At 43.5% G+C, this 23,767-nt stretch overlaps 1 protein-coding gene across 1 annotated transcript; it reads left to right on the top strand.

Moving 5' to 3' along the window:
• Positions 1 to 1,416: 1,416 nt before the first annotated feature.
• Positions 1,417 to 23,176, top strand: LOC140304874 (ankyrin repeat and SOCS box protein 5-like). The gene is made up of 7 exons (XM_072383679.1): positions 1,417 to 1,828; positions 8,875 to 8,954; positions 18,196 to 18,303; positions 18,395 to 18,548; positions 20,913 to 21,047; positions 22,469 to 22,660; positions 22,739 to 23,176. The coding sequence occupies exons 1-7, from the start codon at positions 1,714 to 1,716 to the stop codon at positions 22,864 to 22,866; spliced, it is 912 nt and encodes a 303-aa protein (XP_072239780.1). The 5' UTR covers positions 1,417 to 1,713; the 3' UTR covers positions 22,867 to 23,176.
• Positions 23,177 to 23,767: the final 591 nt, after the last annotated feature.

The raw sequence follows: 23,767 nt of genomic DNA, 5'->3' as shown, positions 1-23,767 counted from the left end.
CTTTCGTAGAAAAAACCCTAAAATGATGCATTGAATCAAAGCATAAAAGTCAGGGGCCACCAGTGGACTTCTACTGCTACAAACCGTCTTTGAAGAGACAGCTCACTGTGGGGCCCTGCTTCCGGTTTATACTCGCATGCGCGCAGGTATTTTCGTGTACGAGATGAAGTTCAACAAACAGGAAATAACGCCAGTGATGAATAAGCGGAAGTAGTGGTTCATGTTCCTTTTTTAAACATCTGTATTCAAACACATTCATGGACATAGATGGTAGTTAATTGAGCAGTAAGAAATGTAATAAAACAGACTGTGTGAGACTCAACATGCACAGAGTGTCATCAAACTAACTCTTACTTCACCACAAGTCATCCCCGTGTGCGTGCGTGCGTGCGTGCGTGCGCTCTGATGCAGATGTCATGTCGTGAAGTATCGCATGAGCGTGTTCTCTTTTATGATGTGATCCGCTTTACAAGCGCCAAAATAACAGCAACATCTAGCTTGAAGCCATGTTTAAAGGAGTGGGGTGAATGTTTGAGAATACAACATCTGTCAACTTGGAGATAGTTTGATATTTATATCCAAATGTTAAATGTTACACTTAAATGTTAAATCTAAATGTAATTCTTAAAGGTTCAATTTAAATCTAAATGTTTCGGGTGAAACTAAATATTTAACTAATATGAAAATTTAAATGCCGGTATCAGGAAGTACCAAATTAAAAGCTCGAGGAGGTCAGAAACTTTATTTGAAGAGTATTTTGAGTGTTTAGTGTCACTTATGAAGGATGCGGACAGGGTGACCCGTAGCCTCTACAGCCAGCTACAAGGGGGCTCACTTTGACTGATCTGTCTGTCCGCTGACATAAAGACCAGCAAGATCCTGCACCCACCTCCCGCCTCCCACCTCCACCCGGTACACTCTACTGTCGGCCATGGTCGCTCTGCAACACCCCATTCTGGCGGCAATACAAAACCTTTCCACAGCGACAGACCTACCAAAGAACGCTAAAATAAAATAAAGTTTCTCCAAACGGGTTTGTTGTTTTAGGTAGTTATTATCACGATAATCCATTTCCCCGGATAAGTTGGGTTTTATTCGTTATTTGCCACTATAAACACACTGACCTCCTCGAGCTTTTATTTTGGTACTTCCTGTTACCGGCATTTGAATTTGCATATTAGTTAAATATTTAGTTTAACATTTAGATTTAGATTTAACATTTAAGTGTGAAATTTAACATTTGGATTCAAATATTCAAAATATCTCTAAGTTGACAAATATTGTTGTAAATGTGCAAAAAAAGTGACTCTAAAACCATGGGCTGTTTCTTTTTAACGCGCAGGCAGTAAAGTCCACCTGCTTAGTATAGCTGAACTGCTCACGTGACCCGACAGACGCGTGATTCACCGTCTCTTCGCACAGGATGAACACAGTGTTCACGCAGCATTTACATGGAAATTCATCTTTCTTGGTGCTTATCTCCTGCTTTTGGGAAATGAGCGACCCACAGTAAGCTGGAGCTGGAGCAGCACCTTTTAAGCACAGCCTCATCTGGAGGACGGGTCCATTTCACGCCTCGCTGTGTCACATGAGCTGGTCACGTGCCGAGGATACGATAACAACAACAAAGCCTCTCAGCCAATCTGAATCCGTCCAGATCTGACTCCTCTCGTGCCGTTTGGACTGCTGCGCGTGAGCCTCGGTCGTAGGAACATGGTCCTGTCAGGGGCTGTGAAGATGTCCAGGAAAAGATCAGCAGAGTCGGCCTCGCTTCTCAAACACGTCCCGGAGACGAAGAGGGCCTGCTGGGGCATTCTGACCAGCCAAGGTGGGTACAGGGTGGTGCTGTGTGGAGCACAGGGTGGTGCTGTGTGGAGCACAAGGTGGTGCTGTGTGGAGCACAAGGTGGTGCTGGGAGGAAGGAGCACAGGGTGGTGCTGTGTGGAGCACAAGGTGGTGCTGGGAGGAAGGAGCACAGGGTGGTGCTGTGTGGAAGGAGCACAGGGTGGTGCTGTGTGGAAGGAGCACAGGGTGGTGCTGTGTGGAGCACAGGGTGGTGCTGGGAGGAAGGAGCACAGGGTGGTGCTGGGAGGAAGGAGCACAGGGTGGTGCTGTGTGGAGCACAGGGTGGTGCTGGGAGGACGGAGCACAGGGTGGTGCTGGGAGGACGGAGCACAGGGTGGTGCTGTGTGGAGCACAGGGTGGTGCTGGTAGGATGGAGCACAGGGTGGTGCTGGTAGGATGGAGCACAGGGTGGTGCTTGGAAGACGGAGCACAGGGTGGTGCTGTGTGGAGCACAGGGTGGTGCTGTGTGGAGCACAAGGTGGTGCTGTGTGGAGCACAGGGTGGTGCTGTGTGGAGCACAAGGTGGTGCTGTGTGGAGCACAGGGTGGTGCTGGGAGGACGGAGCACAGGGTGGTGCTGTGAGGAAGGAGCACAGGGTGGTGCTGTGTGGAGCACAGGGTGGTGCTGGGAGGAAGGAGCACAGGGTGGTGCTGTGTGGAGCACAGGGTGGTGCTGGGAGGACGGAGCACAGGGTGGTGCTGGGAGGACGGAGCACAGGGTGGTGCTGTGTGGAGCACAGGGTGGTGCTGGTAGGATGGAGCACAGGGTGGTGCTGGTAGGATGGAGCACAGGGTGGTGCTGTGTGGAGCACAGGGTGGTGCTTGGAGGACGGAGCACAGGGTGGTGCTGTGTGGAGCACAGGGTGGTGCTGGGAGGAGCACAGGGTGGTGCTGTGTGGAGCACAAGGTGGTGCTGTGTGGAGCACAGGGTGGTGCTGTGTGGAGCACAGGGTGGTGCTGGGAGGATGGAGCACAGGGTGGTGCTTGGAAGACGGAGCACAGGGTGGTGCTTGGAGGAAGGAGCACAGGGTGGTGCTGTGTGGAGCACAGGGTGGTGCTTGGAGGAAGGAGCACAGGGTGGTGCTGGTAGGACGGAGCACAGGGTGGTGCTGTGTGGAGCACAGGGTGGTGCTGTGTGGAAGGAGCACAGGGTGGTGCTGGTAGGACGGAGCACAGGGTGGTGCTGCTTGGTGAGACTCTTCACTCTGAGGCGTGGACCCTGCTGAAGGGTGAACAGTTTCTCTGTTGGTGACACAGAACCAGGCTTAAAGAGGGCCGGGGTTTTGGGTGGGGTTTGGGTGGGGTTTGGGTGGGGGACTAACACCAGAGGACAGAATAAGTCCTGAACAACAGCTTTAGATAAACACGTCATTCTGGTATTCCATCTCCTGCAGGTGCCACCTGGCAGCTCTGACCCCTGAATCATCTTATCATGTGTGAAGATTCCGTGGAATAATAAAAGATGGAAAAACAAAGTGAAACCATGCAGAAATATTTCCCTCCACAGTTAGAGTTTAAGGCAGTTTTCAAACACCCACAGCTGAAGAAACAACAGCTGGCTTTAGTTGGAACAGTGTAGCATGGGGTGCTACACATACAGTTACTTGAGATGTAGCTTAAGCTTACAAATTAATAAAATTATCTCATATTCCTCACATTTAAGATGAAAATAACACCTTAAATGTATGTAAAGAGGTGACAACATGCACCATGGGTTAGGGTGTCACGGAGCCGGCTCCCATGGGTTTTTTTTTTTACTTTTCGCTTTCGTAAAAGTTCCTGCGGGTGCTGCAGCGTTGGCTACGGGTGTCACATGGGATAGCTGCTCAGAAAGAGTTAATGACAATGATGTCATCTGTACATGGAGAGTAAAGAGAGCAGAGGGAGGAGAGGTGCATCATGGGAGCTCCCCCAGCAGGCTGGGCCTATAGCAGCAGAACTATGGGATGTTCCAGGCTCACCTGAGCCATCCCTAACTATAAGCTTTATCAGAAAGGAAAGTTTCAGCCTGATCTTAAAGGTAGAGAGGGTGTCTGCTTCCTGAAGCCAAACTGGCAGCTGGTTCCACAGAGAGGGGCCTGATAACTGAAGGCTCTGCCTCCCATTCTACTTTTAGGGGCCTGATAACTGAAGGCTCTGCCTCCCATTCTGCTTTTAGGGGCCTGATAACTGAAGGCTCTGCCTCCCATTCTGCTTTTAGGGGCCTGATAACTGAAGGCTCTGCCTCCCATTCTGCTTTTAGGGGCCTGATAACTGAAGGCTCTGCCTCCCATTCTGCTTTTAGGGGCCTGATAACTGAAGGCTCTGCCTCCCATTCTGCTTTTAGGGGCCTGATAACTGAAGGCTCTGCCTCCCATTCTGCTTTTAGGGGCCTGATAACTGAAGGCTCTGCCTCCCATTCTGCTTTTAGGGGCCTGATAACTGAAGGCTCTGCCTCCCATTCTGCTTTTAGGGGCCTGATAACTGAAGGCTCTGCCTCCCATTCTGCTTTTAGGGGCCTGATAACTGAAGGCTCTGCCTCCCATTCTGCTTTTAGGGGCCTGATAACTGAAGGCTCTGCCTCCCATTCTGCTTTTAGGGGCCTGATAACTGAAGGCTCTGCCTCCCATTCTGCTTTTAGGGGCCTGATAACTGAAGGCTCTGCCTCCCATTCTGCTTTTAGGGCCCTGATAACTGAAGGCTCTGCCTCCCATTCTGCTTTTAGGGGCCTGATAACTGAAGGCTCTGCCTCCCATTCTGCTTTTAGGGGCCTGATAACTGAAGGCTCTGCCTCCCATTCTGCTTTTAGGGGCCTGATAACTGAAGGCTCTGCCTCCCATTCTGCTTTTAGAAACTCTGGGAACAACAAGTAAACCTGCAGTTTGGAAGCAAAGTGCTCTGTTAGGAAAATATCTTACAATGAGATCTTTAAGATATGATGGAGCTCGATATAACTAGACAATTTCTCCTTGAAGCGCTCAGGTCCAAAGAGAACAACTTCAGTTTTGTCTGAATTTAAAAGCAGACAGTTCTGAGTCATCCAGGTCTTTATGTCTTTAAGACAGGCTTGTAGTCTGACCAACCTGTTGGTTTCATCTGGTTTCATAGATAAGTACAGCTGAGTATCATCAGCATAACAATGAACTTTATACCATGCTGTCTGATAATGTTTCCTAATGGAAGCATGTATAAAGTAAAAAGAACAGCATTTCTGAACTTGCATATAAATATATGTTTCTCAGAGTCATAGTAAAGCAGCTGCATGCACAGCACATGACAAAGTTTCTGTTGTATAAGAATAGAAATGTTTACATTGTTTCTGTGCTTATGTGAGCTGTTTCTGAAAAATGCCTGCTGGACTGAACCATCCAGAGGAGGGAGGGGTGGGACAGCGATGAGCTCATTCCACTGTGGTTTGTGCCTCTGCCACCACCTGCTGCTGACACATCAGATGAGAAGAAGCGAAGTACTGTTCTGTTGGTAGTTAGAAGCAGCTTCAGTGGTTGAGTTTCACACTAACACAGTCAGTTTGTTGCTGTGGTAAAAGCAGCCTGACAGATAACCAGCTAGTTGTTCCGTTCACCAGTTAGTGGCTATTTTTAGCAGCTGCTGTGTGCCGTGAGTGTACGGCGATCGTCACTCTGCACACAGTGAGGGCGAGCAGAGAGTGGAGGTCTTCCTTCAGAATGTTCTATGTATACCAGTGGCTGGATGTGCCATGGGGAGACGGAGATATGGGTATGTAGAACACAAGAGGAAGTATCTGTGCATGCTGACACGCAGCAGCAGCTGCTGCTCAGAGAGAGCTCACTATCACAACAAGGAACTTCTCTATATATATCTATATATATATATATATATGGCCACTCTGATCTACCAGGGGAGGAGTTGAGGTTGAGGAGGTGTCTACTGCTGTCAGACAACACAGCTGTGGTCGGTCCCCTGGAATTCATGGTCTCCCTGCAGAGTTTTAGCAGTCTTTTTGGCCTTCGTTGGGAGAAGATTTCTTAAATGTCTTTGCAGAAGGCTTGTATATTGGGACTCAGGTGCACCCGAGCTGTTCTGACTCTTCAGCCCAAAAGGAGGGATCTTGGTCTTTTAAAGAACTGGAGTCCTCTCTGTTCTCTCTGTTCTCCTTACTGCAGGGGTCAGGACAGGGGTTTGTTCCTGTTGGACAGGCTCAGCAGAAGGAATAAAGTGAAGGCAGAATGGATGTTGAACTGATGTTCAAAGGTTTGGTAACAACAGTTTTCTTTTTTATAAAATGGTCTCAAAGATAGAAGAGTTTGTCTTTATGTGGGTATACAATGGGGCAAAAAAGTATTTAGTCAGCCACCAATTGTGCAAGTTCTCCTACTTAAAAAGATGAAAGAGGCCTGTCATTTTCATCATAGGTATACCTCAACTATGAGAGACGAAATGAGAAAAACTAAATCCAGAAGCATTTTTCATTAATTGGTAAATTCCTCAGTAAAATAAGTATTTGGTCACCGACAAACAAGCAAGATTTCTGGCTCTCACAGACCTGTGACTTCTTCTTGAAGAGGCTCCTCTGTCCTCCACTCGTTACCTGTATTAATGGCACCGGTTTGAACTTGTTATCAGTATAAAAGACACCTGTCCACAACCTCAAACAGTCCCACTCCAAACTCCACTATGGACAAGACCAAAGAGCTGTCAGAGGACACCAGAAATAAAATTGTAGACCTGCCCCAGGCTGGGAAGACTGAATCTGCAATAGATAAGCAGCTTGGTGTGAAGAAATCAACTGTAGGAGCAATTATTACGAAATGGAAGATATACAAGAACTCTGATAATCTCCCTCGATCTGGGGCTCCATGCAAGATCTCACCCCGTGGGGTCAAAATGATCACAAGAACAGTGAACAAAAACCCCAGAACCACACGGGGGGGGGGGGGCGAGTGAATGACCTGCAGAGAGCTGGGACCAAAGTAAGAAAGGCTACCATCAGTAACACACTACGCCACCAGGGACTCAAATCCTGGGAGTCAGGGAAGACAATCAGACGCTTGACATGGGAGGAAAGGCAAGGTACCTGAAACGAGAGGAGAAGGTCAGTGCTTTCAAAATAAAACAGGAAATGACGAGACAAGACATGGAACAGAACAGAAACCGTGACACCTGCCAAATTTAGCGCTCTATATATACATTGGTAGCTTTAGCTGGAGAAGATTTCTGTGTGTGGGACACAGTCATTGGCGTCGGAAGCATTTGAAAAGTGTGTGTGTGTGTGTGGGGGGGGGGGGGGGGGGGGATACTGGTGAGGGGTCTGAGGGTCCTCCCCCACAAAACCTTTAAGGAAATTTTCTTAATTCTGGTGCATTTTAACAGGTTCGAAAGTCAATAATAAATCCTCATTCAGGGAGTCCATATATGCAATCACCTGTTTGTCACTAAATTTATTTTGACACAATTTATCACCAAAACACCTACAATGACTTTTGGGTGTATTTTACTTCAACTGTTTTATTCTCTTCTAATTTAACTAATTAGAAACACAACATACCTTTATGTCAAGCAAGGGTGACACACAACTGCTTCATGTTTCAAAATGAAAAGATATATACTTCACACGAGAAGAATTCAAAGTTCTTCCTGCTGGAGAGCTCAGATTAGACAAAGTCTCCAAAAATGTGTCATTTACAGACATTGTGTCTGGAGAGGGAGCGTTGCAAAGAATTGATCATCATCCAATTAATAGGATTATTTTAAAAAATGCAGTATGTACTGCTGAAACTTAAAAGTATTCAATGTAAAGCTTCCTACTGTCAAGTTCGTTGGTGTAGGAGAAGGGAGGAGCCAGATGCAGACTTCCAAAATCCAAAAAGGTTTATTTCCAATAAGCACAAGACTGTGAAACGAGACTATGAATAACAAGACTGTGGAGCTATGGTGGCAAAAAGCTGACTTAACAAGCCGTGACTGTGGCATGAAAGGGTAAGTGAGGATTTCGCCATGACTGTGACTGAACCTGGAAACTAAATCCTGTGGGGAGGTGATTAGTGACGAGGTGCAGCTGTGGAACAGAAAACTGGTGACTGGAATGAAGCTAAGTGACAGGAAAAAACGCGACAAGAAACCTAGAAACATAAGAACCTGAAAACAAGATAATCAAAGCATAAAACGCGACACCTTCTAATTTCTCGCTGTTTAGTTTAATGTAACATCAATTCGACTTGACATAGGGATCATTTTGAGGTCATAGAATACAGTTTTAGCAAAAGATTGACATTGTAAGATATTAACTGGGCTGAGGTTACCTTTTTCAGCTTTGAGCAGTCTGCATTGACGGTTCACTTCACATGTAAACTGCCTGAGACGGTTGACAAAGTGGCGGGTTCTGAACTATCTTTGTTTATGCTCACGAGCCTGTGGATAGCTGCAGGTAACCAGGAAAATCCATTTTCGACTTTCAATGGTATGGTTATTCTTTTATCAATCAAGTCATTGGATTCTTTGGTGAAGCAATAAAAACAGTGCTGGATGGACTAATAGTGGGTGCGACTCTGCAGCTGTAGCTGTTCCTTATGATTTTACACTATTGTTAAAAATGTTTTCTTGTTTCTGACAGTGTGAGATATGTTGAATGTACAAGGCTGAGGCAGGCGTGTGATTGGATGAGGATGGAAAGGGGGCGGGACAAGTGTGTGAATGACTTTTTCTGAGTACCTCCTCCTCCGTCCTTTTATCACGTCCAGCTGGGCTTTACAATATGTTTAGATGGAAAAAAGTGGGGGGGACACATTTCCCCACAATGAGTGGTTCAGTTCTTGGAGAATATGGACTCAGTGCTCTGTAAATGTTAAGATGATCTTGGTAGATCTTTAAAACTGAAGCGGTCTGATCGAGCAAGTTGACTGTGCAAAAAACTACAGACAGATAAATATGAAATGAATGTAAAAGTGGGAAAAACAATAAAGAAAAACAAGATCACTCCAGTTGATTCAGAAATGGTCGAACTAAAATCACACAATCTTTTTGTGTTTTTACTGCCATATAAATGTGTGTGTGTGTGTGTGTGTGTGGCCAGGGTCCTGGGCAGATCGCTCTCCTCTCCATGAAGCAGCCTCTCAGGGTCGTCTGCTCGCTCTGCGCACTCTGCTGGCTCAGGTAGAACCATCATGCACACACTATGGTCACAAAAAATGTTTGCCAGTACTCCACTTACTGTTATTTAGCCATGATTCTTTAAAACCAGGCTTAGTGAAACTACACCAACAGTAACACTGATTTAGACGGGGGTGACCTCAGGCTCATCATTCCACCACACGTGATTGCTGAGATATGTGTCAACACATTTTTTTTAACAATTTACAAGAGTAAAGGTCTGCTATCTGCACTTTTCTGGATCAGACTGTGGAAGCATGAGGACCAGGTCCTGCAAATCAACCAAGATCACTTTTCTGTATTTCTGGAATACTCATGCTGTCATAGAAACAACACAAGTTCCATTGAATTCACATTTAGATACATCAGCAATACTGAAGATGTAAGACTTAGTCATAATAGTGTCATCAGACAAGTAAATACCTTTGATTTCATGACATTTATCAGAGATTACAGAATAAACATAGTCTGAACCTCATTAATGACCACAGTACCATCAGCAATGGTGGCCTGATAATTAACTTGAAACTGTATTTGGTCACAAACAGTTGAACCCACAGAATCCAAGCAAAACATGATGTGATAAAAAGATGTTTTTGCATTTGGCAGACGCTTTTATCCAAAGCGACTTACACTCACCTCTCAGGTAGGCAGGTAGCTTAAGACCGCCTTGCCTAAGGACCTCTACTGTATACTCAATGTTCAATCTCACGGTCTACTGTAAATACCTTTCATGCAGAGGGAGCTCAGGATTGAACACCAGTCACCCACATGAAGGGCAGCAATCTTACCACAACACTATCCAGTGTCCAATTAATGTTTTAGATAAAAATGTACTGTTGCATGAGATTGTTGTCTAATCAGGCATCCCCTGATGTCCCTGCAATAGTTTCAGTTTATTTTTATTTAAATAGCTCCAAATTACAACAAATGTCATCTCAATAATACAGTCCAATTCAAACCAATTAGAGTTCAATTCATTGTATCACAATCCAATCAAATCCAAATAATTGAATTCAAAATTATTCATATAGAGCCAATTCAAAAATTATATCCTAGCTAAGGAAACCAACAGATTGGACCGAAACTTCAGTCCAATCTCCCGTCCTGAGCCTGAGGGACTGTGGAAAGGAACGACTCCCTTTAACAGGAAGAAACCTCTGGCAGAACCAGAACCAGGAAGAAACTTCTGGCAGAACCAGACTCAGGAAGGGTGGCCATCCGCCTCGACCAGCTGGGGTTTGAGAAGACAGAAAAGAGGGAAAAGAGGGGGGCTTAGCAGCTTAACTATGGGATGTTTCAGGATCACCTGAGCCATCCCTAAAATGAAAAAGGAAAGTTTTAAGCCTAATCTTAAAAGTGGAAAGGGTGTCTGCTTCCCGGACATTTACTGGCAGCTTATTCCACAAGAGAGGGGCCTGATAACTGAAGGCTCTGCCTCCCATTCTACTTTTAGAAACTCTGGGAACAACAAGTAAACCTGCAGTTTGGGAGCAAAGTGCTCTGTTAGGAAAATATCTTACAATGAGATCTTTAAGAAATGATGGAGCTCGGTCATTAAGAGCTTTATATGTGAGGAGAAGAATCCTAAATTCTATTCTGAATTTAACAGGGAGCCAATGAAGAGAAGCTAAAACTGGAGAAATATGATCTCTCCTGTTAGTTCTCATCAGAACTCTGGCTGCAGCATTTTGGATCAGCTGGAGGCTTTTCAGAGAATATGTGGGACAGCCCAATAATAAGGAATTACAGTAGTCCAATCTTGAAGTAACAAATGCATGAACTAGTTTCTCTGCATCACCCTGAGACAGGATGTTCCTGATTTTAGCAATATTACGAAGGTGAAAGAAGGCAGTCCTAGAAACCAGTTTTATATGTGCGTCAAATGATAAATTCTGGTCAAAAATAACTCCAAGGTTCCTCACTGTAGAACTAGAAGCCAAGGAAATACCATCTAGAGTAACTATATAACTAGATAATTTCTCCCTAAGGCGCTCAGGTCCAAAGAGAACAACTTCAGTTTTGTCTGAATTTAAAAGCAGAAAGTTCTGAGTCATCCAGGTCTTTATGTCTTTAAGACAGGCTTGTAGTCTGACCAACCTACTGGTTTCATCTGGTTTCATAGATAAGTACAGCTGAGTATCATCAGCATAGCAATGGAAATGTATGCCATGCTGTCTGATAATGTTACCTAACGGAAGCATGTATAAAGTAAAAAGAAACGGTCCAAGCACAGAACCCTGAGGAACTCCATGACTTACTCTAGTGTGGATGGAAGATTCTTCATTTACAAGAACAAACTGGAATCTATCAGATAAATATGACTTAAACCAGCCTAATGCAGTTCCTTTAATCCCAATAACATGTTCAAGTCTCTGTAACAGAATGCTGTGATCGATCGTATCAAATGCAGCACTGAGATCCAACAGGACAAGCACAGACACAAGTCCGCTATCAGAAGCTAACAGGAGATCATTGGTAACTTTCACCAGTGCCGTTTCTGTGCTATGATGCACTCTGAATCCTGACTGAAACTCTTCAAACAGATTATTTCTATGTAAATGATCACAAAGTTGAACTGCAACTATTTTTTCAAGAACTTTAGACAAAAAAGGGAGACTGGATATAGGTCGATAATTAGCCAACACTTCTGAATCAAGAGTAGGTTTTTTAAGTAAAGGTTTAATTACAGCAACCTTAAAAGTCTGAGGTACATATCCTATCAACAAAGACCGATTGATCAAATCCAATATGGAAGTGTCAATTAAGGGGAAAACCTCCTTGAACAGTTGGGATTGGGTCTAAAATACAAGTTGATGGTTTAGAAGAGACTATTGCTGTTGTTAGCTCAGAAAGATCAACTGGGCAGAAGCCGTCTAAATACAATTCAGGTTCGAAAGATACTTCTGAAGCTGCTCTACTTGATGATACATCAGTGATAATAGTGGGAAGGATTCCATGAATCTTCTCTCTGATAGAAACAGTTTTACTGATAAAGAATCTCATGAAATCATCACTGCTGAGAGTTAAAGGAATACATGGCTCAACAGAGCTCGGACTCTTTGTCAGCCTGGCTACAAAGAGTACAGTTCTAACCTAACAAGACATACAACAGTCCTGATCCAGCCTCATTTCTTTCTGACTTTCCTGTAACCTTTAAAGTGTACTGATCAACAGTTCTGCAGCTTTCTGTAACCTTTAAAGTGTCCTGATCAACAGTTCTGCAGCTTTCTGAAACCTTTAAAGTGTCCTGATCAACAGTTCTGCAGCTTTCTGGAACCTTTAAAGTGTCCTGATCAACAGTTCTGCAGCTTTCTGTAACCTTTAAAGTGTCCTGATCAACAGTTCTGCAGCTTTCTGTAACCTTTAAAGTGTCCTGATCAATAGTTCTGCAGCTTTCTGTAACCTTTAAAGTGTCCTGATCAACAGTTCTGCAGCTTTCTGAAACCTTTAAAGTGTCCTGATCAATAGTTCTGCAGCTTTCTGAAACCTTTAAAGTGTCCTGATCAACAGTTCTGCAGCTTTCTGAAACCTTTAAAGTGTCCTGATCAATAGTTCTGCAGCTTTCAGAAACCTTTAAAGTGTCCTGATCAACAGTTCTGCAGCTTTCAGAAACCTTTAAAGTGTCCTGATCAACAGTTCTGCAGCTTTCTGTAACCTTTAAAGTGTCCTGATCAATAGTTCTGCAGCTTTCTGTAACCTTTAAAGTGTCCTGATCAACAGTTCTGCAGCTTTCTGAAACCTTTAAAGTGTCCTGATCAATAGTTCTGCAGCTTTCTGAAACCTTTAAAGTGTCCTGATCAACAGTTCTGCAGCTTTCTGAAACCTTTAAAGTGTCCTGATCAACAGTTCTGCAGCTTTCTGTAACCTTTAAAGTGTCCTGATCAACAGTTCTGCAGCTTTCTGAAACCTTTAAAGTGTCCTGATCAATAGTTCTGCAGCTTTCTGTAACCTTTAAAGTGTCCTGATCAATAGTTCTGCAGCTTTCTGTAACCTTTAAAGTGTCCTGATCAACAGTTCTGCAGCTTTCTGAAACCTTTAAAGTGTCCTGATCAATAGTTTTGCAGCTTTCTGAAACCTTTAAAGTGTCCTGATCAACAGTTCTGCAGCTTTCTGAGACCTTTAAAGTGTCCTGATCAACAGTTCTGCAGCTTTCTGAAACCTTTAAAGTGTCCTGATAAATAGTTCTGCAGCTTTCTGAAACCTTTAAAGTGTCCTGATCAACAGTTCTGTAGCTTTCTGAAACCTTTAAAGTGTCCTGATCAACAGTTCTGCAGCTTTCTGTAACCTTTAAAGTGTCCTGATCAACAGTTCTGCAGCTTTCTGAAACCTTTAAAGTGTCCTGATCAACAGTTCTGCAGCTTTCTGAGACCTTTAAAGTGTCCTGATCAACAGTTCTGCAGCTTTCTGAAACCTTTAAAGTGTCCTGATAATCAGTTCTGCAGCTTTCTGAAACCTTTAAAGTGTCCTGATCAATAGTTCTGCAGCTTTCTGAAACCTTTAAAGTGTCCTGATCAACAGTTCTGCAGCTTTCTGAAACCTTTAAAGTGTCCTGATCAACAGTTCTGCAGCTTTCTGAAACCTTTAAAGTGTCCTGATCAATAGTTCTGCAGCTTTCTGAAACCTTTAAAGTGTCCTGATCAACAGTTCTGCAGCTTTCTGAAACCTTTAAAGTGTCCTGATCAACAGTTCTGCAGCTTTCTGGAACCTTTAAAGTGTCCTGATCAACAGTTCTGCAGCTTTCTGTAACCTTTAAAGTGTCCTGATCAACAGTTCTGCAGCTTTCTGTAACCTTTAAAGTGTCCTGATCAACAGTTCTGCAGCTTTCTGAAACCTTTAAAGTGTCCTGATCAACAGTTCTGCAGCTTTCTGAGACCTTTAAAGTGTCCTGATCAACAGTTCTGCAGCTTTCTGAAACCTTTAAAGTGTCCTGATAATCAGTTCTGCAGCTTTCTGAAACCTTTAAAGTGTCCTGATCAATAGTTCTGCAGCTTTCTGAAACCTTTAAAGTGTCCTGATCAACAGTTCTGCAGCTTTCTGAAACCTTTAAAGTGTCCTGATCAACAGTTCTGCAGCTTTCTGAAACCTTTAAAGTGTCCTGATCAATAGTTCTGCAGCTTTCTGAAACCTTTAAAGTGTCCTGATCAACAGTTCTGCAGCTTTCTGAAACCTTTAAAGTGTCCTGATCAACAGTTCTGCAGCTTTCTGTAACCTTTAAAGTGTCCTGATCAACAGTTCTGCAGCTTTCTGGAACCTTTAAAGTGTCCTGATCAACAGTTCTGCAGCTTTCTGTAACCTTTAAAGTGTCCTGATCAACAGTTCTGCAGCTTTCTGTAACCTTTAAAGTGTCCTGATCAATAGTTCTGCAGCTTTCTGTAACCTTTAAAGTGTCCTGATCAACAGTTCTGCAGCTTTCTGAAACCTTTAAAGTGTCCTGATCAATAGTTCTGCAGCTTTCTGAAACCTTTAAAGTGTCCTGATCAACAGTTCTGCAGCTTTCTGAAACCTTTAAAGTGTCCTGATCAATAGTTCTGCAGCTTTCAGAAACCTTTAAAGTGTCCTGATCAACAGTTCTGCAGCTTTCAGAAACCTTTAAAGTGTCCTGATCAACAGTTCTGCAGCTTTCTGTAACCTTTAAAGTGACCTGATCAATAGTTCTGCAGCTTTCTGTAACCTTTAAAGTGTCCTGATCAACAGTTCTGCAGCTTTCTGAAACCTTTAAAGTGTCCTGATCAACAGTTCTGCAGCTTTCTGAAACCTTTAAAGTGTCCTGATCAACAGTTCTGCAGCTTTCTGTAACCTTTAAAGTGTCCTGATCAACAGTTCTGCAGCTTTCTGAAACCTTTAAAGTGTCCTGATCAATAGTTCTGCAGCTTTCAGAAACCTTTAAAGTGTCCTGATCAACAGTTCTGCAGCTTTCTGTAACCTTTAAAGTGTCCTGATCAATAGTTCTGCAGCTTTCTGTAACCTTTAAAGTGTCCTGATCAACAGTTCTGCAGCTTTCTGAAACCTTTAAAGTGTCCTGATCAATAGTTCTGCAGCTTTCTGAAACCTTTAAAGTGTCCTGATCAACAGTTCTGCAGCTTTCTGAAACCTTTAAAGTGTCCTGATCAATAGTTCTGCAGCTTTCAGAAACCTTTAAAGTGTCCTGATCAACAGTTCTGCAGCTTTCTGTAACCTTTAAAGTGTCCTGATCAATAGTTCTGCAGCTTTCTGTAACCTTTAAAGTGTCCTGATCAACAGTTCTGCAGCTTTCTGAAACCTTTAAAGTGTCCTGATCAATAGTTCTGCAGCTTTCTGAAACCTTTAAAGTGTCCTGATCAATAGTTCTGCAGCTTTCTGAAACCTTTAAAGTGTCCTGATCAATAGTTCTGCAGCTTTCTGTAACCTTTAAAGTGTCCTGATCAATAGTTCTGCAGCTTTCTGAAACCTTTAAAGTGTCCTGATCAATAGTTCTGCAGCTTTCTGAAACCTTTAAAGTGTCCTGATCATCAGTTCTGCAGCTTTCTGAAACCTTTAAAGTGTCCTGATCAACAGTTCTGCAGCTTTCTGAAACCTTTAAAGTGTCCTGATCAACAGTTCTGCAGCTTTCTGAAACCTTTAAAGTGTCCTGATCAATAGTTCTGCAGCTTTCTGAAACCTTTAAAGTGTCCTGATCATCAGTTCTGCAGCTTTCTGAAACCTTTAAAGTGTCCTGATCAATAGTTCTGCAGCTTTCTGAAACCTTTAAAGTGTCCTGATCAATAGTTCTGCAGCTTTCTGTAACCTTTAAAGTGTCCTGATCAATAGTTCTGCAGCTTTCTGAAACCTTTAAAGTGTCCTGATCAACAGTTCTGCAGCTTTCTGAAACCTTTAAAGTGTCCTGATCAATAGTTCTGCAGCTTTCTGAAACCTTTAAAGTGTCCTGATCAACAGTTCTGCAGCTTTCTGAAACCTTTAAAGTGTCCTGATCAATAGTTCTGCAGCTTTCTGAAACCTTTAAAGTGTCCTGATCAACAGTTCTGCAGCTTTCTGAAACCTTTAAAGTGTCCTGATCAACAGTTCTGCAGCTTTCTGAAACCTTTAAAGTGTCCTGATCAATAGTTCTGCAGCTTTCTGAAACCTTTAAAGTGTCCTGATCAACAGTTCTGCAGCTTTCTGAAACCTTTAAAGTGTCCTGATCAATAGTTCTGCAGCTTTCTGAAACCTTTAAAGTGTCCTGATCAATAGTTCTGCAGCTTTCTGAAACCTTTAAAGTGTCCTGATCAACAGTTCTGCAGCTTTCTGAAACCTTTAAAGTGTCCTGATCAATAGTTCTGCAGCTTTCTGAAACCTTTAAAGTGTCCTGATCAATAGTTCTGCAGCTTTCTGAAACCTTTAAAGTGTCCTGATCAACAGTTCTGCAGCTTTCTGAAACCTTTAAAGTGTCCTGATCAACAGTTCTGCAGCTTTCTGAAACCTTTAAAGTGTCCTGATCAACAGTTCTGCAGCTTTATGAAACTCTTTCAGAGTTTTTCTTTGGACATTTTCTGCTTTTTCCCTTATCTTCAGTCCTGGTACCTGAGCATTTTCAGTGTTTTTCTTTGTTCAGCCACTTAACTCTGAGCTATGAAGCATTCAGGCAGAAAAAAGGCTCCTAACTCAAGGGATGAACCAGTGTTGTGTCGACACAGAACACATGAGCTTTGGGATGTCCTTCAAGAAGCCTGGAGAACTATTCCTGAAGACTCCTTAAAGAAATTACAGAAAGCTTGTCTCAGAGGGTTCAGGCTGTGTTGGAGAATAAAGGAGCTCAGACCAGATATTCACTTTAAAGCTGCTGAGAACTGATAAAAAAAACTCTGTTTCTGCCTCAGATTCTGGATGTTTGAACATGTTTCAGTAAATCACTGCAACTGCTTCCTGTTATACTGGGAATATGTAAAGAAATAAGAGCTGGCTCAAGACTTCTGCACAGACTTGCTGTGACACAGTTTATGTGGAGTGGGCTTAGAATACATGAAGATGCTTTGGTTTCCATTTAGATGGTGCTCACTGTGTTCTGGGGCAGTAAATCTTAGCTATAATTGGAGTGCACATGGAGTACCTGTTCAATCTCATAAGGACTAACACGATACACCTGGGCAGGTTACACAGGCTTGTGAAAAGATGGAAGACAATTCCAATCATAGTTGATGATCAAGGCTGGATTCAGGCCCCAGTTTCTAGTCCTCTGAGCTGAGCACTGCACAGCAGAGAGACGTGAGAGCATGGAAGAGCCAAATGCAGGCCGGAACACAAGGAAGATATTTCAAAACAAACCAGAAGCTCCACAGAAGCAGGAAATCTAAGAATCTAATATCAATACAAACTGAAAACCCAAGCCTGTCTGACATAAGAGAGCCATGATGAGGATGTGGCAAAGACTAATGAAGAACAAGGAGCTTATAAACTGACAGCGGGGGTTAGATGTAAGAGAGCAATGAGTACAAGAGGCAAGATGAGGCATCTGAGGGCATCAAGGGACACCAAACAAAGAAAACCAGACAAGAGCCAAGAACAAGACTGAACTGAATCCACAAGAAATAAGGCTCTGCAAAATGAAACAAACACAAACTGAACATGCAAGCTCAGGTCAAAAGGAGACATCAAGCCCACAGCTCAGAGTCAGGTTCAGAAGTATTCTGCTCTGTGCCCTGCACTCTGATCACCTGACACACACTGATGAAATCACCAAAAAGCTGAAGAACCCTGCACTTTGGATGCAGAACTCCCCTAAATGTTCCAGCCATGGTTGGTTACAACAGTGAAAGACAAGTGTTGTGTTGTCTTTAGTATTTTAAAGTTTGAATGGAATCTGTGGCTGCACGTATGACAGAGCTGGAAGCAAGCATATCAAACATATGAAAGAACTAAAACATCAGTCTAAGTAAGCAGCGGGAGCTGGTCCATGAGAGCAGATGAAGGACGCTTCTCCCAGTCCGACTGTGGGTGGCTGTTAAAACTGAGATAAAATCAGCTGGTCATTATGCATGTTGGCACATCTTCCATCCCATAAACCTGAACCCCAGCAGTCAGAGCTGGAGCAGGCTTTCAGGTGGGGGGAGAAACATTGTTCTTGTTGTCTTTTTCAACTCTGGGGGTACTTCAGAGCATTCCACTGAGTAAAGTACACAGGTCATACTGTCTAAATGGTCCTCAGCAGGAGCTGTAGTTTTTGGCTTCACAGCAGGTTTCTACCACCATGATCTAAAGCAAATATTCACTCAGTGCTTTTATCCTGTAGGGATATCATGCCAACATTGTCACCATTGATCATGTGACGCCTCTCCATGAAGCCTGCCTGTCAGGACACGTAGCATGTGTCAGAGCATTGATAAATGCTGGAGCTAATGTAAGTGTTCTTCTCTTTGACACCAGTGTCTGTGTTTCCATTCTTCTGTACTTCAGCATGTGGTGTGGTCACGGTTTTTGTGCTTCCACAGGTGAATGCTGCTACCATCGACGGCGTCACTCCTCTGTACAACTGTTGTGCCTCCGGGAGTGTTGGCTGTATGGAACTGCTGCTGCAGAACGGAGCGCAAACACACACACATCACACACACTTCCCTTCAGCTTTACATGAAGCCTGCAAGAGAGGTAAATACACATGGCAGCAGCATGGTGTGCACACACACCCTCCTGACCTACATTATGTCCCAGCACAGCTTTTTACAGACGAAGTGGGAACTGTGTGAAGCAACTTGTTTGTTACAGTCATTAGGTGTGTGACATCCTGACAGTACATTTTTAAACGGAGCTCACTATAATCTCTCCAAGCTCCTGTGTCAGGATTCATGGAACAAGTGGACTCAATTGCAGACAGCCGGCAGGAGCAAAGCAGATATAGAACTTAAAGAATTGAATAAACTTCCAAAGCTGGCACTGCATAGCAGAGAATTAAAAAAAGTAGCAACAGAAGCCAGGTGTAACACAGGAAGTAAAGTAACCAACGAAAACTCTTCAAAATAACACAGGATGCAAGGTAACTAAGGAGCAAGGAGTAAACTGATGGCAAAAAGGAAACCCAGAACACAGGAAAACACAAAACCCCATGGATCATGACGCTCTGCATCTGTTGGTCAGACCCTTTGGCTCAAAAATGCTCTCTGGGGTTAGGGTTAGGTAACTGAGGAGGACTGACAGCACAGCATGGTCTTCTTTCTTCTCCATGTAGTTTCTGCACCTGTGTCGAGGTGTGCTGGGGTCACACTTTACTGCACAATAAGGTTGGACCTCTGAGACAGAGTGGACAACGTAGGATGTCAGTATCAATATCAATATTTGCTCTGGGTTTGACTGTTTAGGAGGATTTGTGAGTTTTTCAACCACAGCAAACAGAGTTGGAGAATTGTTGGCGTTCTTATTAATCAGTTCAGATAAATGCAGCTCTCTGGCCTTGCTCAGCTCATTGTTAGAACTACGCAGGCTTTGTTTGTACAGCTCATAGTGAAGCTGAAGCTTTGTTTCCCTCCACTTACGTTAAGCTTTCCTGCATTCTGTTTTCAGGTCAACCGACTGTGCGCTCATTGTTGGTGACATAGCTATGGCCTCCCTAAACTGAGCACTTGTTTTCTCATTAATGTACCTCTTCTCAACTAAGAAGCTGCTTGTTTGAACATTCTGAGTGATCAATAGATTAAATAAAATACAGAAATGGTCAGACAAGGTCAAATCAATGACCACAACAGAAGAAATATCAACACCTTTAGAAATGAGCAGAGTGTGACCTCGAAGGTGGGTCGGTTCTGTTGCCACAAACCAAACATGTCCAGCACAGAAGAAAATTCTTTGGCATTACCATCTGCCATATTTTGGATGTTAAAATCCCCAGGCAAGATAAAATGGTTAAAATCAGTCGAAATAACACAATAATTCAGAAAATTCATCAATAAAACTCACACAGTATCCTGGAGATCTGTAAATGATTAAGAACAGAATTTTAGGAACACCCTTTAAAATAAAACTAAGATATTCAAAAGAAGTGAAATCACCAAATGAGATCTCTTTACACTGGAATGTATCTTTAAATAAGGCAGCTTCTCCCCCACATTTCCTCCCATAATCGGCATTTATCCATGAATCTAAAATTTGGGGGTGCTGTTTCATTAAGAACAGTAGCACTTGTGCTCTCTGTGAACCATGTTTCTGTCAGAAAAAGAAAATCTAAATTGTGTGAAATGATGAAGTCATTAACTAACAGGGACTTATTGGACAGAGATCTAATATTAAGTAAAGCTAGCTTAGTGGAGTTTACTCTGGTCTCTGTTGTATTCTGAGTTGTACGTGGTACAGTTAACAGATTAGATAGATTCACCCAGCAAGTCTCGATTCCTTCTTTTACTAATACAGGAATCCTACTGGGTCCCAGCTTGTTCTCTGAACAGCTGTCAGTAGTAAGACTACTATAGCAGGGACCCTGAACATGCCTGAATCATGGCATGTTACCTTTGTTTTGAACTCTGCTGCTGCTCCTTGAACATCCTGCACATCCCAGTCTACCTTGGGAGACCCACCCAGGGGCTACTGCCCTGACAGCACAGCTCTCAGGATCATAGGGGTCCTCAAACCCCTCCACCATGTTAGGGTGTTTGATCAGTTGCTGACATGTAATCAGTTATGTTCATTTATCACTGCTCTCTAAAGTGAATATTCTGTGAGTCACTGCTCTTCTCCTTGTGTTGGAAATGAGGAATAAACTAATTTTACACATGAGCAGTTCTGCCGTTTCATTGCTGCCACACATAATACATTATACTGGGTCGATAGATTAATGAAGTAAAAAAATGTTTCATTTTAATGATTAAAATGGCATCTACAACTCAGAGTGTGCAGTTCAACTACAGTAAAAAAAGGTCACAAGCTGAGCTCAAAGAACTGCTTAGTGAGGGTAAAAATGAAAGAAGTGGGATTCAAAGTTCTGCTGGGTTTGAATGTTTAGTTACTGTCTATGCATGTGTGCAGGTAACAGCCAGTGTGTGGAGTCTCTTCTCTCTCATGGAGCAGATCCAGACCATCAAGTGCCCCACCTGGGCTCTCCTCTCTACATGAGCTGTCTCCACCGACACACAGACTGCTCAAAGATTCTGCTGCACAGAGGTCTGGATCACTTTTTGAAGTTTTATTCCCTTTCACTTTGTAGCATTCCTTTGTTTGAAATACTTTATTCGTGTTACCTGCACTACTGAATTCAGGAGTCCATAGATTTATATGAACCACCACTGTTTGGGTCTCTTGGTCCAAAAAAGTGTGGCTTTAAGCCTTTTGACTTGGTGCTGCAGAGTGGACATCTGGAGGTAATCCTCACTGCATTACCAGATCAGCTCCTCCATGAATGTCATCAGACTTCAGCTTAACTACATTTTATTGTTTTCTTTGTCTTATCGTTCAGAATCAGACAGAATGCATGGGTGAGGAAGAGTCTCTGAAGGTTTACAGTGAACATGAAATGCATAATTGCGTCATGACCATTTGGTGACATTGTGCAGTCAAGTAAAACAGGAAAGTCCACCCTCTTTCTGTTCCAAAGTTTTACATCTGGTCCTCACGAAAGTCTGAAAACTCAGCAACTCCGACCTCAGAGGAACAACAACACGTGACGTATTACACTGCATCATTATTTGTTGAACAGAAATTCAGATAAAATACATGAATGCATAATAACTTTGGTATCCAGAGGAGTTCATGGTGGACTCAATGACTGCAAGGTGCCCAGGTCCTGTGGCTGCAGAACCAGCCCAGATCATCAGCCCTCCACCACCGTGCTTGACAGCTGGTATGAGGTGTTTGTGCTGATATGCTGTGTTTGGTTTCCTCCAAACGTGCTGCTGTGCATTAGGACCAAACATCTCCACTTTGCTCTGGTCTGTCCAAAGGACATTGTTCCAGAAGTCTTGAGCTTTGTTCAGATGCAGCTTTGGAATTGCATTATGGTTTGCATTTGCCGTGTTAATTTCATACAGTCTGTGGTTCATTTGATCAGGAGGAAAGTACCAAGTGCTAATGGAGGTGTTTTCAGAGCGCCCCTGTTTCACAGGTAATAGCCTGTCTTCAGAGAACACCCCCCTTGTTTGGATTAACCCCACCCACTGGAGGCAGGTAGATGGAACGACGTCCACGTTATTCAACGTCCGGTGGTTTGCTGAATATTTAGTTTTATTTTGAGCGTTTGAACATCGGCAGTGTGGCAGAATTTTACCAAAATAGATGGTGGGAAAAAAGTTGAATACAAAATTTGCAAACAACAGCTTGTATATCACAGCTCGACTACAAACATGGCGCATCCTCTAAAAACGGTAATAATTCATTATTATAGGCTTTTAATACCATATTAAACATATTTCTTTATTTTAGTCCAATGATGGTTTATTCGTGTTATAACTCAAGTCGAGTTTTCCGTAAGACCCCCCATTAGTCGATTTTTAGTCGATATTTCAGGGTTTCAGTCGGCCAAGAATTGATTTGGTTGATTACAGCCCAAGTACTTTCCTCTCTGCTTTGCTGTTCCCTGTATGATCCAGGTGCCAGTGTTAATGTGGGCAGAGGAGATGACAGCCCTCTGCATGCTGCTGTGACACAGGACAGTGCAGATCAGGTGGCAGTGTTGCTTGACTTCGGTGCTGATGTCAACTCTAGAGACAGTGATGGTCAGCGTCCAGTGGAACGAGCACACACTGATGGACAGACAAAATGTCTGCTGGTGGCATTTGAAGGTACTGCTGTAGTCATTGTTAGTTCACTGTATGTCAGCAGCTGGAGTTGTCAGAAGAACCCTGTCTGTTTGTCTCCAGCTTCTCCCAGGAGTCTCTGCCAGTTGTGCCGTCTCAAGATCAGGAATGTGATTGGCCGAGCCAGACTGAAGCTGCTCCCTCTCCTTCCACTTCCTCCTGTTCTCACTCACTACGTGGAGCACATGTAGAAGGATGGACAGAAATGCTGCATGACAGTAAGATGATGCTGGTTCTTACCCGAGCCTGAGTGTGGCTGATCAGCTCATCACCATGATTAATCTGTGTAATGCACCTTTATCACCCCAGAAGTCTGCACTCCTACACACTGCTTTGTGTTGGCACAACCTCTCCTTGTTGAATAGAAAGGTCCCTGTCAGATGATTACCTGACTGAAGGCAACTGTTTGTCTCCAAATGTTTGTCAGCTTCCAGTGGAAAGTAAATTCTTTCAAATATGTATGTGTATGTGTAAATACTAATAAACTATCCATGTCTGTGACCGGCAGTGTGTCTGAACGCTACGCTGTTAGTGTAAGCTGTAGGAAAGCTACAGGAGTCACTCATTCTTTTCGTTTATTGAACCACTGTGTGTTTTTTATGTGTGGTTACATCTGAGGGCTGTGTCTGTAATGATTGAGGCTGTGTCCAAAGCACCCCTGCTGTCCCGGTCCAAAGTATTGGTATCCCTGAATTTGAGCCCAGAATCTTGAGGGTCTTCTTTCGTGAATGATGGAGACCCAAAGGTGGACTAAGATGAGACTCTGGAATTGGCGGATATCCTCGAAGGTAGGGATGTTACGAGATGTGCCAAGGCTTCGAAGTGTGTGTCGAGTAATGGGGGGGGGTGTTTCCGCGAGACTTTCTTCATTTAGGGGAGGAGCTGAAAATGATGACGTCCAAAGCCTCACGACCCGGCCGTACCACGGGACTGCTTCCGGAAGTGGTTCAGATTCTGCTGCAAGTATTGGCCGGCATATAAACCCCTCAGTCTCCATTTAAAATGTGGGTTTTTGATGGAGAGTTGCGGTCAGTTCAGGTTTTGGATAGAGTTTTGATAGTTTGGATACTAGAGTTTGGCTAGTGTTGTAGC

Source organism: Leuresthes tenuis, unplaced genomic scaffold (genome assembly GCF_036924035.1).
Source record: "Leuresthes tenuis unplaced genomic scaffold, fLeuTen1.0.hap1 SCAF_4, whole genome shotgun sequence".
In the NCBI taxonomy this organism is placed as follows: Eukaryota; Metazoa; Chordata; class Actinopteri; order Atheriniformes; family Atherinopsidae; genus Leuresthes; species Leuresthes tenuis.
The sequence above is the reverse complement of the archived record's forward strand: the minus strand, read 5'-3'. Positions and strand labels throughout refer to the sequence as shown.